Below are 13,278 nucleotides of genomic sequence, written 5' to 3'. Positions count from 1 at the left end.
GCAGGTAAGTATGGAGGATTTGAAAAAGTAGAGAGACAAACTGAGCGTCAAAGCATTGGAAAAAAGATTTAATGATCTATCACGAGACAACAATGAGCTCCATTACAGCAGAAAGAATGGCATGTTTAACCTCAATGTCTTTGACGAGACTGGAATAAGGTCTCAACGGTACTGATTATAATAACCCTATGATTCCACACAGAATAGTATTGACAGATGTTGGGAGAGTAAAATCAGGTGGGACAAAAACATCCTTGCGTGTAAAAACACGTTAAATAAATAAATTAATAAATATGTTTTTAAAAAGTACAAGAACACTTTGGTGATTGAACACATTATTCTGATGGTATTTACATAATAGAATAGGTCAGCAGTCTGCTCTCTGCATTAAAAGATGATGCAATCATGGATCAAAAACCCGGACACAGAGGTTATAGCAGGACATTTAAAAATATGGACTGTAAGGCCATGTTTCTTGCAAAATACAGTACAGCACATGAGTGCATTTCTTTGTTGCCTGTGAAGCTTTTTGCATGCTCAACATCTATGACAGACATACTGTATCTAAAAGAGATAACATTAGGACATTTATTCCCGATTTCCCACTAAGCTATTTTTGTTTGAAATTTAGTATTCCATCACCTAACATTTTGGTCACTGTGTTTAGAAAACCCTTGACAGCATCACTAGCTCTAATCACCTACTTGCAAAAGAGAAAAAGAGTTTCTCAAAAGTCCCCTTATCCCAATTTGCAAGAGTTGCACAGGTAAAATACAGCATCAAGCCATGTTTATGTCTGTTTGACAAACAGATTAATTAAACAAAATTACATTTTTGGTTTTATGTTATTAATTTTGTGGACTTCCTTCCTCAGTTAAAACTAACGGGGTTTACTCTTTTATATAAACATCAACATGAGGAAAGGAGATCATTACTCATTTTAAAAGGTTAGAATTGCAGAATTGACCTCCGGCAGGAACAGTGAAGCCCTACTCTCTGGAGCCAAGTTTTGCTTTTCCAACTTTTGGTTTGGCAAGCCAACCAATAAATAGCAGCAGTGAAAGGGATGCTTTCCTTTTACAGGATGAAGGTTTTTAAAAAAAATAAATAAATGCAGAATTCATGTTAGTGATAGTCCATGATAGTCCATAAGTGTAAGAGTTAATATCATTTTTTTGGGGGGGGTAAAGGGTTCATTTGTAAGGTCTTCAGGAACATTTTGCTTTGGACATTGATGTAGTGCAAGTTGAAATCCACATTAGGCGAGCATGTGTTCACAGGATCATCCCAGCTCATAAGGTCAGTTAGCAGATGGAATTGAGCCAATAAATCACATTGTAGGCAAGGTTTTACTCTTATTAACAGGATTATGATGTTGACCTGATGATGTGTTTGTTTAAACTTGAATGACCTTCTGCCATTCTCAGGAAATTAGGCTTATGAGGATGAATTAAAAGGATAAATATGCTCAAAATTCATCAAATGGAACTCATTCAAAGATACACTTACTACATGAAATTTGATTTTAAAAAAATACAAGTAAGGCACAAAGAGATAAATAAATGATGGACAGACTGACTTGCTTGACCATTGTTTGTAATGGTCATATAATTCACCCATAACTATGTGGACTTTTGGGGTTGATGGGGGAAGAGTCGTCTCTTCCACTCTGTCCTATTAGTTGGTAGAGGCGGTGACTGAGGTTCTGCACTTGGCACGTTCCCAACGCACAACCTGCCCTTATCAACTGGTTTGGATGTGGGTAGTGGTGACCACGCATTCCACGAGAGTGGATGTGACGTCGAGCTCTGAATAGTCTTTGAGGTCTCGCCCATGCCAGGCTCCTTAAGACCACTTTCACTCTTGAATGGCTTCCTGAATGTTTCGAGAGCCATTTTGGAGACAGACTTGAAGCTAAAGGTGGGACATCAATGTTTTTCTGGCTTCGCGACACTGATGATTTATCTCGTCTTTGGTCAATGATGTCATCCAACCTAAAAGAGAGAAGAAACAATTTTTGAGGACAATGTCACCACTAAATTCAAAAATTAAATTTAGCAACTTAGCAGTAGAGACAACTTTAAGTGTAACTTGACTTTAGTCTAACTTAAACTTTATCTAAATCTGTAGAAAGGTGAGCCATATTTTATAGCTTTGATAATAAAATGACCAGTGCTAAAGTTATTGTCATTGTAGCATAGAACACAGCGTTCTCTGACTTAGCCTTGCATAATACAATCCAAACCCATGCCTGGCTACATTTTAATGCCCATCTTGGTTACCGTGGGAGTTCTGGCCTTGCGTGTCAGAGGCCAAATCGCAACTAGAACAAAGGAAAATAATCTTTCACACTTTTAGTTTCACTACCTCACAACACTATGGATTATCGCAAATGAAAGCAAAAATTTGAGATACTTGATGGAATTAATAACACACACTGAATTAAATGGGTTGTTAGATGGACTACACACGACAGTGCTCTTGACCAGTTGAGTAAACACTGATCGGACCAAATGAACTGTTCACTGTTTAAACATAGACAAGTCCCTCTTGAAACCTTTTTTGGTGTACTGTCACCACTGTTTGTAGAACAGAATGTGACTCAAATGACCAAGTCTTAACCCATGACTGCCCCTAAGGCAAGTCAGAAAAAATGCTGTGCTATCGAGCCAACCAAAAGTAAAACCCAGCATCAGATCACCTATATACCTGTTTCTTTCCTAGGTAAAAAGTAAAAAAAAAAAAAAAAGAAAAAATGATTTCACCATAATATTTTTCAGGAGACCTGCTCTGCAACACTGTTAGAATAAAAAGTATTGGCAAACCACATCACCAGTTATGCCCAACGGTCGCCAGGGTGAAATTGATACTTCGCTGTGAAAAAAGCAACTTGCATGGGTTATTACGTTCTATTTTTGTTGCATTTTTATGAAATCCAAGTCCAGTTATTGCACAGGCCAGTAATTTAGAGTTAACTTACAGTGGACAAAAACTAGTCCGTTAAGGTGGTCAGACATTTTCACTTGATGCTGTGTCTTTTGATTGTACAAGTAATGCTGCTAATGTGAGTTAGCATCATCATTATTGAACAGGCACTATTTTGATTCTGCCAACAGCGAACAAATGTGAGGGAATGCAAAGTGCTATGAAGACACCTGATGCAACGATAATGGCTGACAAGGAAAATTAACTTGAATAAGAAAAATAATCCAAAGTTTATGGATGTTACAAAAGTATTGGTCAAGCTCCAATTCACCTGCGAGTCCTGTGAGTGGCATAATCAGCAAAAGACCAATGACATGATCTTATTACTTCCAAAGTTTAAAAGAATCTTTCAAATTAGGAATCAGAGGCCAGACATTTCACTTTAGCTAACCTGATCTCACAAGACACATTTGTTTGTCAAGTGAAAGCTTAATCCGACATCTGGAGAATTACAGAGCTCTCATGATTTGGCAGATGATCAAAGATGTCTAAATCACTTTCCTTTTCAAGTTTTAAAACCTTTGGGTTTTTCCAGGAATGACTATTAACCATCATTTCTTAGAAATATATGGTTGAAAAAAGGCCAAAGGAGTCCATTGCGTTCTCTTTTTGGTGTTATTTTAATGAAGTCCTAATATCTGTCAGGGTCCTCGGTGTTTATTTTGGTGGTCTTTTTTGATTGTTTTCACTGCTCTGTTCTTTCTCCATGGGGTGGGGTGGAGCCACTTTCCTGCAGCTGTTGCTGGTCACACTTGCTGCCTAATGCTAATCAACTGGCTATTTAGGCCCTGGGCTCCTGTTCAACAGTGTCTGATCGTTTCGTCAGTATTGTGTTAAACGTGGACTCAGTTACTTGCCTTTTTGTTCGAGATTCAGAAGTTATAATCGTTTTTGTTCTTTGCTCAAGGTCACCACGCCTGCCTCCTTTGGAGAAGGAAAGACCAGGAGCTTTTCCCCCGCGCTGAGCGTGTTTGTGATCTGCATTCAGGTCCTGATCAAACTAAATCGTAACAATATCGGTGTCATTAGCTCTTGAGTAACCCTAAAACTAGATTCCAAAACACAACCTTACTTCTGCAGTAACATCTGAGAGAGCTTTCGTTACACAGAACAAAGACAACATATGTTGAGTTGCATCAATATTAGAAAGAAAAGCCCTCTAAACCAGAGAACAGAACTTTTCCAAGGATTTGATCAATGTCCTCTTAATGGCCAGCAGAGTTAGGCATCGCAAGCCGTCTTGGTCCATTGTGTTACGAGTACAAATCTTACAGTACTGTCAGTGTCAATGATAGACCTCATAGTTTTCTTCAGGTAGCTCCTCGTCTCTTGTTTTCTTTAGCTCTAATTTTCAAACGATCAAAACGATGTTCCTCTCATAACCTATACACAGAGTAATGCATTTCTCACAGCCTTCACAATAGTGTGACTTTCCATGTGCAGTGGAAACCCATTTAAGTATATGAAAGGTGGAATTTAAGCCTCAGCCATTAATCCACAATGGAATTTTTAACCCACTAAGTCTGCCTCACTAGTACAACCTAGGTTTGGTCGGAGTGACCCCTCCCCCCCATATGATTGTTTATCTTGAGTATGTATGAGTAATCCACTCCGCTCCACTATATTCTGAACATTACCAAAGCAGAAAGGTACACAAAAGATACTTATGATTGGGTTTAATGATTTGAACTGCACTGACTGCACACAGACTTTTCATACCATTGTCCAAATGGCTTTACAAGCCCTGCATTTCAAAACCCCTGCTGAAATCTTTAGCAAATCTGTGTTTGGCACAACAGGGACACAAACTGAGAACATGGACGGAATGAGAGACCCATGAGCTCCAAGAAGAAAAATGGTGTAGGTTGTTATGGTGCTGTTGGTATCTTTCGCTCATAGTATATCCTCTAAAAAGTTAAAGGAGATATATATACTGTCCTGGTAAGTCAGGCTAGAAATTAAGAGAGCCAGTTATAAACATGTTTCGTGGTCATATTTAATGCAGCTAACTTATATTATATATTTTTAACATGATCGATTATAAAGACATTTCCCTGCTTTTACACTGCTGAAATAACGTCTTTTAAGCTAAATGTTTCCATTGGTTTCATTCACAGGGTTGTGTTGAATGCTGATGTGGAATTATGTTGCCATTGCACGAACACGTGGCCCAACTCATCAGGACACTCATTCAGCCATGCATCTAACCTCAAAGAGAAGGGACAATCTTTTGCTGACAACTGAGAAGACGGCTGGTTTGAAAGAGGAAAAGACGCCATCTTTGTCATACTGGAAAAACCTTCAATGAACACGCTCTTAAGCTAATCTAAAGTAGCTCCCGGCTACCTACAATGCTATCGTGGGATCCCTACCCTGAAAGTTTCACAATCATTCCCACTCAACATGACATGATGACCCCGATGATCTACACCCCTTCAATTATATAAATTTCCTACTAACCAGTAACGACAGCTTTTAGTAAATCAACACAGTATATGTAACTCTGGGATTCCCACCAGTTTAGAAGTGAAGAAGTCTCTTGGATAAGAAACATCTTCAAAAAACAATGATCAGCATGTCCAACGATTCACATTCTTATTGTGGGCAACTCCATTCCAGATTCAGTCTGGATTGTGGTGAAGATTCAAGCCAGGTTTTTTTTTTTTTCAACCCTGCGGAAACTGCTTCCACCAAGGGAATTGAAACTCCATGTTAAATTGTTTTCTGCATGTAGGATAGAAAACTCTGCTTGAATCCAGTACTCAAGGGCCAGAGTTACCAAATTCTGCCAGTAGAGGGCAATCATACACCAACTCATACAGATTCCTCGCCCCCAGCTTAACACCTCCCCATACTGACTCCATACTGGCAGGCCTAGTTATCAGTTGGCTATCCAACTGGTTGTTGGGTTTTAGCTTTCTATTTCTGTGTGAAGGGCAGAAAAGTACAGGTGCCAGTCATTGCCTGGTGATACCTCAACAAGAGTCCCTTTGTGGTTGGCCTCTTTCCTGACACAGTTTTCCATACAGAATTATTATGGTTACACTGGAAACATCTTCTATAAACCCTTTATCATCTGATTTCTTAGTAGTTTGAGAAGACAAAATAGAAAAAAAAGAATAATAAACCTACATTAAGAGGCAAAAATGTAGGATTCTTTGGTGTTTTAATGTATAATGGAAGAGCTTTTGTCCACATTAAGGGAAGATGGATGGATGGATGGATGGATGGATGGATGGATGGATGGATGGATGAACGTCCCAGTCTGTATTATGCACAGAAAGCCTACCTAACACCAAGGCCATTTCACTTTAATGTCTTTAAAAAAAATCAAATATGAAAAACATTTATGTTTTACTGCCTTACAAAAGAAGCAAAAAAGCTTTTTCAAGCAAAATGGTCTTAATTTTAAACTTTAATTTTAAACTAACAAGTATTTCAATAATGGCTCATGATCCAACACCAGCATTTTTAGGCTTCATAACCGGGTCATAATGAAAATTAGCCTACAGGAGCTCTCTGTGTCACTTTGAAAATAACATGCAAACAAAACAAAATAAACGTTTTAATTTTAACCTTAGCCTAGAAATATATTAATGTTGAGAAAACCAAGCAGTGTTGCCATTAAGAAAATGTATGCTAATCACTATGGGCTACCATTGCAATTCATCTCAGTAAATGAATAGGTTTTCATATCGGACACCGGTGTGAGCTGGTCCTACCTGTTCTCGTCGGGAAGTTCCTCAGCCGGGAGAGTTTCCAGCCGCAGGAACGACAGCAGGCTGATGCAATACGCGGTGAGTAGAAGGGAGCGCATCTCTGGGTCTCACTTCTCACCCTCCGTGTGAAGAATTGGGCCAAGCGGGAGAAACAGAAGATCCTAAAGCCGGGGAACAAATTAAATAAACAAGTAAATAAATGATCCCAACGCTGGTGCTGTTCTGATATCAAAATGTGGGTGCAGTTGATTTTTAATTTTGGATTTTTTTTATTATTATTTTTTTTTGTGTGTGTGGGGGGGGCAGAACAAAATGATGATGACATGTTTATTTTCAGCAGGAAGAAAATGAGTTCATTTGCTCCTGTTGCAGTTCATCTTAAATCTCAAAATAGAACCCCTCTGTCTGCCCTGCAATTTAATGACAAGTCGTTACATTCACTCAAGGGAACAACACGTTTCACGAAACACGTTTCACGAAATCACCAGAACCTTTGGACTGCATGAATGAATTTACACCTAATATAAGTAGAAAGCTGTCTTACCTTCTTGTTAGTTCAACGTCAGAACCTGGAGTTAAGAGGCACCCCCCCCTCCAAAAAAAAAACCTATTTTTAAGCGTTGGTCAACATCAACTTTCCCGGTGTGTTTCTGAGCGCCCGCTGACATTGGTTTAAATAAGTAGTGGGCGGGAATTGGGAGTGACAACCGGTGGGGCTACAGAGGTGAAGGTGCCTCGCCTTCATTTTCGGCCATATTTAGGATATCCTGTGAGGAAGGCAAACATGAAGACTGGTGTCACCTTTATGATTCAAATAAATATACTTGAGTCATGAAGATGATAGATAACTGTGAACTTGTAAAGATAGGCTCAGTTAATTATAAACATAAATGTTGCCAACTTTGTTTTATCTAAAACTGATGTAAACACATTCATGATTACATTACTACAGTGTTTATTAATAAAGATATTGTAGCTGGTATGATATCTTTATATTGATATCTTGATACCAGAACCTGAGGTGACACTGTATCCTTTTGTCATCTTTACTGTTTGATACAGTACAGGCCAGCCTTGTGTTTTTATGTTAATAAAGACAGACAGCAACAATTGTAAAATTATAGTAGTTTAGAAAATCTGAAATATTTACAAGGAGGGTCAGGTCTGTGGTTCAAGTCCTCACCACAAAAAGTTGGTAGGAGTGTGCAATGATAGTCTGCAAGGTGCTATTTCACCTCCTGGGCACTGCAGAAGTGCACTCGACCATGGCACTTTTCACTAATGTTGCCTTGGAATGGCTTAATGGCATATGCTTAATGTATACAGTCTATACACAAGGACTAATTCCGTATGTATGTGTGTGTGTGTGTGTGTGTGTGTGTGTGTGTAAACACAATCATTAATTATATATGCGTATGTGGCAAATGCTAAAGGTTTTCTTTCCACTTTACAAGTGTATATGTCTTGCACAATTATACCACTTAAAAAATATTGATTATTTTAAATACACAGCTAGAAAAACAATTTAGTATCCTCCAGAGTAAGCACAGACCAGGAAAAGCAAAATTAAAGGTACGATAATGAAATATATCACCAATAATATCAATATTATGCCTGAGTTTAAAATATTTGCTAACTGAATTTCTATTCAAAAGCGTTTCTTCATTAAATATCCATTTATATGGGAAAGCTGCTTGGAAAAGGATATTATAAGGACACTGTGTAGCTGTTATTCTGCCAATTCATGTGGACCAGGGATGTTTGTTGTACCTCACACTGAGTTTATTGCTGCTGTATCAACACACATATTTCACTTTTATGTAGCAGTAAGAGGCATTGACTTAATACAATATTGGCTGCTGAATTGAACCAGAAATAAGAGCCTACCATAAACTATGTTAATGTCACAGGACTGTTGGTTTTGTACACCATTACCACAGTGATATCGTTCATGAGCAAATAAATTACCATTATTTTGTATAGTTATATTACACAGTACAACCCCTAACACTGGGATGCATTTTATTATATTTATACAGACAAAGTATAAAGCAGCTTAGAATGAATAACAAGTCACCGTAAATCTTCCAGTATATAGTTATACATAGTTGATCACAACTGATGGCTGAAAGCAATTTTCATGAATTTCATTAGTAGTTTATCCATCTGGCCAAACCCTAGTCTATCTTTTAGGTTTTCAGTCAGAAGACTGTGTGGCACAGATAAAGAAGAATAGATCACTTTTGTTGTAAATGTCTTCTGGTGGTAGTCGACAGGTGCTGATGAGGAAGGAATCTTCGCAGACACCGACTTGGTTACAATAGTTGTTTATTGGAGAGAACAGTCAGGTATCTATCGGACACTGCAGTTTGCCTGAGGGAGGTTTCGTGGTCCTGTTGGTGAAGAACTCCGAAGTGTTTACATCGATAGCTCCTTCTTATACAGTCAAGTAAACACATTCTTCTCTGATGTGTGATACACATGATACACAATATAGCAAACCCAATGGCATAGAGTTCAGTTAGTACCAAAAAATGGGAGTAGTAGAAAGGCTTCATGATACACATCCTCATGGAGAACAACCAGGAGCCTACAGGCTCCAGCATCACCTCTTAGCAGCTCCTCTTAGCAATAACAAGACTTCCATTGCAATCTTAAAGAAAGGCAGAAGTCACAGGACACATGTGGAGCATATCCTAATATGGCACCAGGCTGGCTGAGAAACACATTGTGGCCTTACAGAAGTAAAGGCATGCACAGAATAGATACACAGGCTTCAGATACTACATACTGTATTTTCCCCCTTCGAGACTACATAGAGTCTCGAAAAATAAATGGATAACCAAGTTTTAATTAAAGGTGACAGTTACTAATAAAGTGGTATAATTTGATACATGTGAGAAAAAGATTGATTAAATAGGTGTGAATAATATGTGAAAATTTATTGGAGTGTGAGAGCGAAAAACCCATCCGACAGACCTCTTTCAGTTTAAAGCCATCAAAACACTCAAGACGGGAAAATTCTCTCACAGTCCCTCTGTCTACGGTGACCACCTGTACTCCAAGCCAATTTGCAAAAAGGTTGTATTAGGAAGAATTTGGCAAGCACCTACAAGATACTCAGAAACAAAATCAAAATTGTCCATGGTCAGGCTGGTCGACCCATCGGACCTTACCCTGGACCTTTCCCTGCCTAAGAACCCTCCCTGTTCCCCAAAACAAGGAAAAACCTGAGTTCTCATAGCATCGGCCTACTGATGAAATCTCCCAAGTAACTTTATTAACACAAAACATTAGGTATATACATGTTAAACACATCGAACAATAGTTTTTGGATTTGCAGTTCATAGTTCCCTGATGAAGAATCTTCAGTTGTTCCACGTATTCATTCAGGGTCCTCCAGCATCATTCACAGTTCATTTTGAATTTCTGAGTCCATTCGAACATAGTTGTCACCCCAAAGTAGATCCCCAACTACTGTCCTGGTGCCAGTATTCTTGCAAACAAAACATTGGTTTCATTAAAAGGAATACAATACAAACATATCAGACCATGAGTAAAACAATTAGGTAAATTATGTAACCATTTCCCCCCTTGGTACCGGTATCACAACGGAAGCAATGGAAACATAAACACCATTAATGCAAAGGATAACATAAGAGTATATCTCAACCGCTTATACTGGATATTTATCAACCATCTTTTTAGAAATGTCCTCCTCATCTGAATCAACCAAAGCTTTATCACTTAGGAGCGGCATCTGGATCTGATTGCCAGGCATCACCACACTTATCCAACACAATATCATCGCCTTGGCACAGGTCAATGACAAAGTACAAAAACAAAACCCAGTGACACTACGACTGCACTGAGAACCTGAATCAACATAGCTCCCATTGGACAAAATTGGTCCTGGAGCCACGCTGTCGCAGATGTCCCTGCGTTCTCAGAAGGACCAAACACATCGCTTATCTTCTTCAAAGCGTCAGTCACATATTATCACCATTGTCTGGAATCAAAGTATAACAAGCATCTCCTGTCAAACCCAAAGACACACACAAACCTCCTTCTTTGGCCAAGATGTAATCTAAAGCCATATCATGTTTCAACAACGAAAGTCTGTGGCTCCTCTGAGCATTGGAAAGATGTTCAAAGCCTCTAATGGTTTCATTAGCAATACCCTGCAAAGTGTAGGTAATATCGTCAATATGTTCAACACCATACCACGGAAGCAAACCGATACCCCATTTTTCTCCTAGACTAATCCTCCAATGATAAGATTCAAGGTTGTGAAATTGTGTAAGTTCTCTCTTTCTCCTGGCACCCGAGGCAGCGGTAAATTTGCTGGTAGAATTGGTGTCATCTAAAGGCGGGGTTGTACTGAGTATAAAAACCTCATACGGGAGTTTCAATGTCGCCATGTAGCAACATCCAGTCCATGCATAAGGCAAAAACAAATAAGCTTTATTGCCACACACCCACCAAATGTCTTTAAACGTTCCAATAGTCACATTCGTGAGCAAAAGATGATGTTTAGGCCACACAGTCTGACTGGTTTCACCTTTTGATCCAGGAAAAATAGTCGGATGCAACTTGATAGGGTTAGTAGTATCAGGGTTGAGTACTTTCATACGACATTCCATACAGTTAGACACTCCAAGGAAGACACCATCCCCATTGTATGTGTCATTTGCACAAAAGCATGTACGTAACAGTTTTCTCTTTTGTTTTGACCTCAAGAGGGTCTGGTGATAAGATAACCATGACAACAAAGAAAATTGACAAGTTGAAGGTAAGGAACCAGACCAGGGATGTTTGGAGTGGGATGAGGACAATTATCGAGTCTGAGGAGGAGCACGTCCAGCATGTCCGGCTCGTTCTTCAACGGCTCCTAGAGAACTGGCTTTTCATTAAGGCCGGGAAATGCGAATTCCGCACCTCCTCCATTTCCTTCCTGGGGTTCGTGGTGGCGCGGGGACAGCTTTCTCCAGACCTGGCCAAAGTGAGGGTGGTAATGGAATGGCCAACTCCTTCCTCCTGTAAGCAGTTGCAACAGTTCCTGGGCTTTGCTAACTTCTACCGTCGCTTCATCCGCGACTACAGCAAGGTGGCCGCCCCGCTCACCAGGCTCACTTCCCACCTACCTTTCTACTAAGCTTCCGCTGGACCCCCGAAGCCAAAGCTGTGTTCTACAGGCTGAAGGGCCTGTTCTCGTCATCGCCCCATATTGCCCCTCTCCTGCATCCTGGGGGCCACATCCTGGCAGGTGGTGGAGAGAGTTCGCTAGGCCCAGCAATCAGCCCCGGATCCGGGAGGAGGTCCTCCAAACTGGCTGTTCGTCCCGGTTGCGATGCGTTCGGAGGTGCTGCACTGGGCCCACTCTTCGAGATTGACCTGTCATCCAGGAGTCAACCGCTCGTTACACTTCCTCCGGCAGCATTTCTGGTGGCCCCCCATGGCTCGGGACACCAAGGAATACATAGCTGCCTGCTCCGTGTGTTCTAGGGGGAAGGCCTCCCATCAGCCACCGGCAGGACTCCTCCAGCCCCTGGGAATTCCTCGGCGGCCGTGGTCACATATCGCAGTAGACTTCATCACCTGCCTCCCGCCTTCCCAGGGTCATCAAGTCGTTCTCACCGTGGTCGATCGTTTCTCCAAGTCGGCCCACTTTATTCCCCTACCCAAGCTCCCGTCGGCAGCTGAGACTGGAGAGCTCCTGGTCCAGCATGTTTTCCGCCTCCACGGATTACCTAAGGACATAGTATCTGATCGTGGTCCACAGTTTTGCTCGCACGTGTGGAGGGCCTTCTGTTCGGCGCTGGGAGCTTCGGTCTTACATTGGGGTACCACCCACAGGCCAACGGGCAGGCAGAGAGAACGAAGCAGAGCCTGGAGGACACCCTAAGGTGTGTGGCGGCTCAAGATCCATCCTCCTGGAGCACCTACCTGCCGTGGGTGGAGTACGCCCACAACTCCTTGGACTCTGCTTCCCCTGGTCTGTCCCCCTTCATGGCTTCCCTGGGCTACCAGCCTCCATTATTTGAGGGCCAGGAGGAGGAAGTTGCAGTACCATCAGTGCAGGCCAACATGCGCCGTTGCAGGAGGGTGTGGAGGCAGGTGGTGAGGTGCTGATGAGGAAGGAATCTTCAAAGACACTGACTTGGTTATAATAGTTGTTTATTGGAGAGAACAGTCAGGTATCTATCGGACACTGCAGTTTGCCTGAGGGAGGTTTCGTGGTCCTGTTGGTGAAGAACTCCGAAATGTTTACATCGATAGCTCCTTCTTATACAGTCAAGTAAACACATTCTTTTCTGATGTGTGATACACATGATACACAATATAGCAAACCCAATGGCATAGAGTTCAGTTAGTACCAAAAAATGGGAGTAGTAGAAAGGCTTCATGATACACATCCTCATGGAGAACAACCAGGACCCTACAGGCTCCAGCATCACCTCTTAGCAGCTCCTCTTAGCAATAACAAGACTTCCATTGCAATCTTAAAGAAAGGCAGAAGTCACAGGACACATGTGGAGTATATACTAAAATGACACCAGGCTGGCTGAGAATC

General features: G+C 40.9%; 1 protein-coding gene across 1 annotated transcript; it reads right to left on the bottom strand.

Moving 5' to 3' along the window:
- Positions 1-41: 41 nt before the first annotated feature.
- adm2a (adrenomedullin 2a) lies at positions 42-7,369 on the bottom strand. Its single transcript, XM_057022879.1, has 3 exons — positions 7,249-7,369; positions 6,708-6,865; positions 42-1,994 (listed from the first exon to the last, which is right to left on the bottom strand). The coding sequence occupies exons 2-3, from the start codon at positions 6,800-6,802 to the stop codon at positions 1,613-1,615; spliced, it is 477 nt and encodes a 158-aa protein (XP_056878859.1). The 5' UTR covers positions 6,803-6,865; positions 7,249-7,369; the 3' UTR covers positions 42-1,612.
- Positions 7,370-13,278: the final 5,909 nt, after the last annotated feature.

The sequence above is a fragment of the Takifugu flavidus genome, chromosome 22, assembly GCF_003711565.1.
Source record: "Takifugu flavidus isolate HTHZ2018 chromosome 22, ASM371156v2, whole genome shotgun sequence".
Taxonomy (NCBI): domain Eukaryota; kingdom Metazoa; phylum Chordata; class Actinopteri; order Tetraodontiformes; family Tetraodontidae; genus Takifugu; species Takifugu flavidus.
Note: the sequence above shows the minus strand (reverse complement) of the source record. Positions and strands in the feature narration are given on the sequence as shown.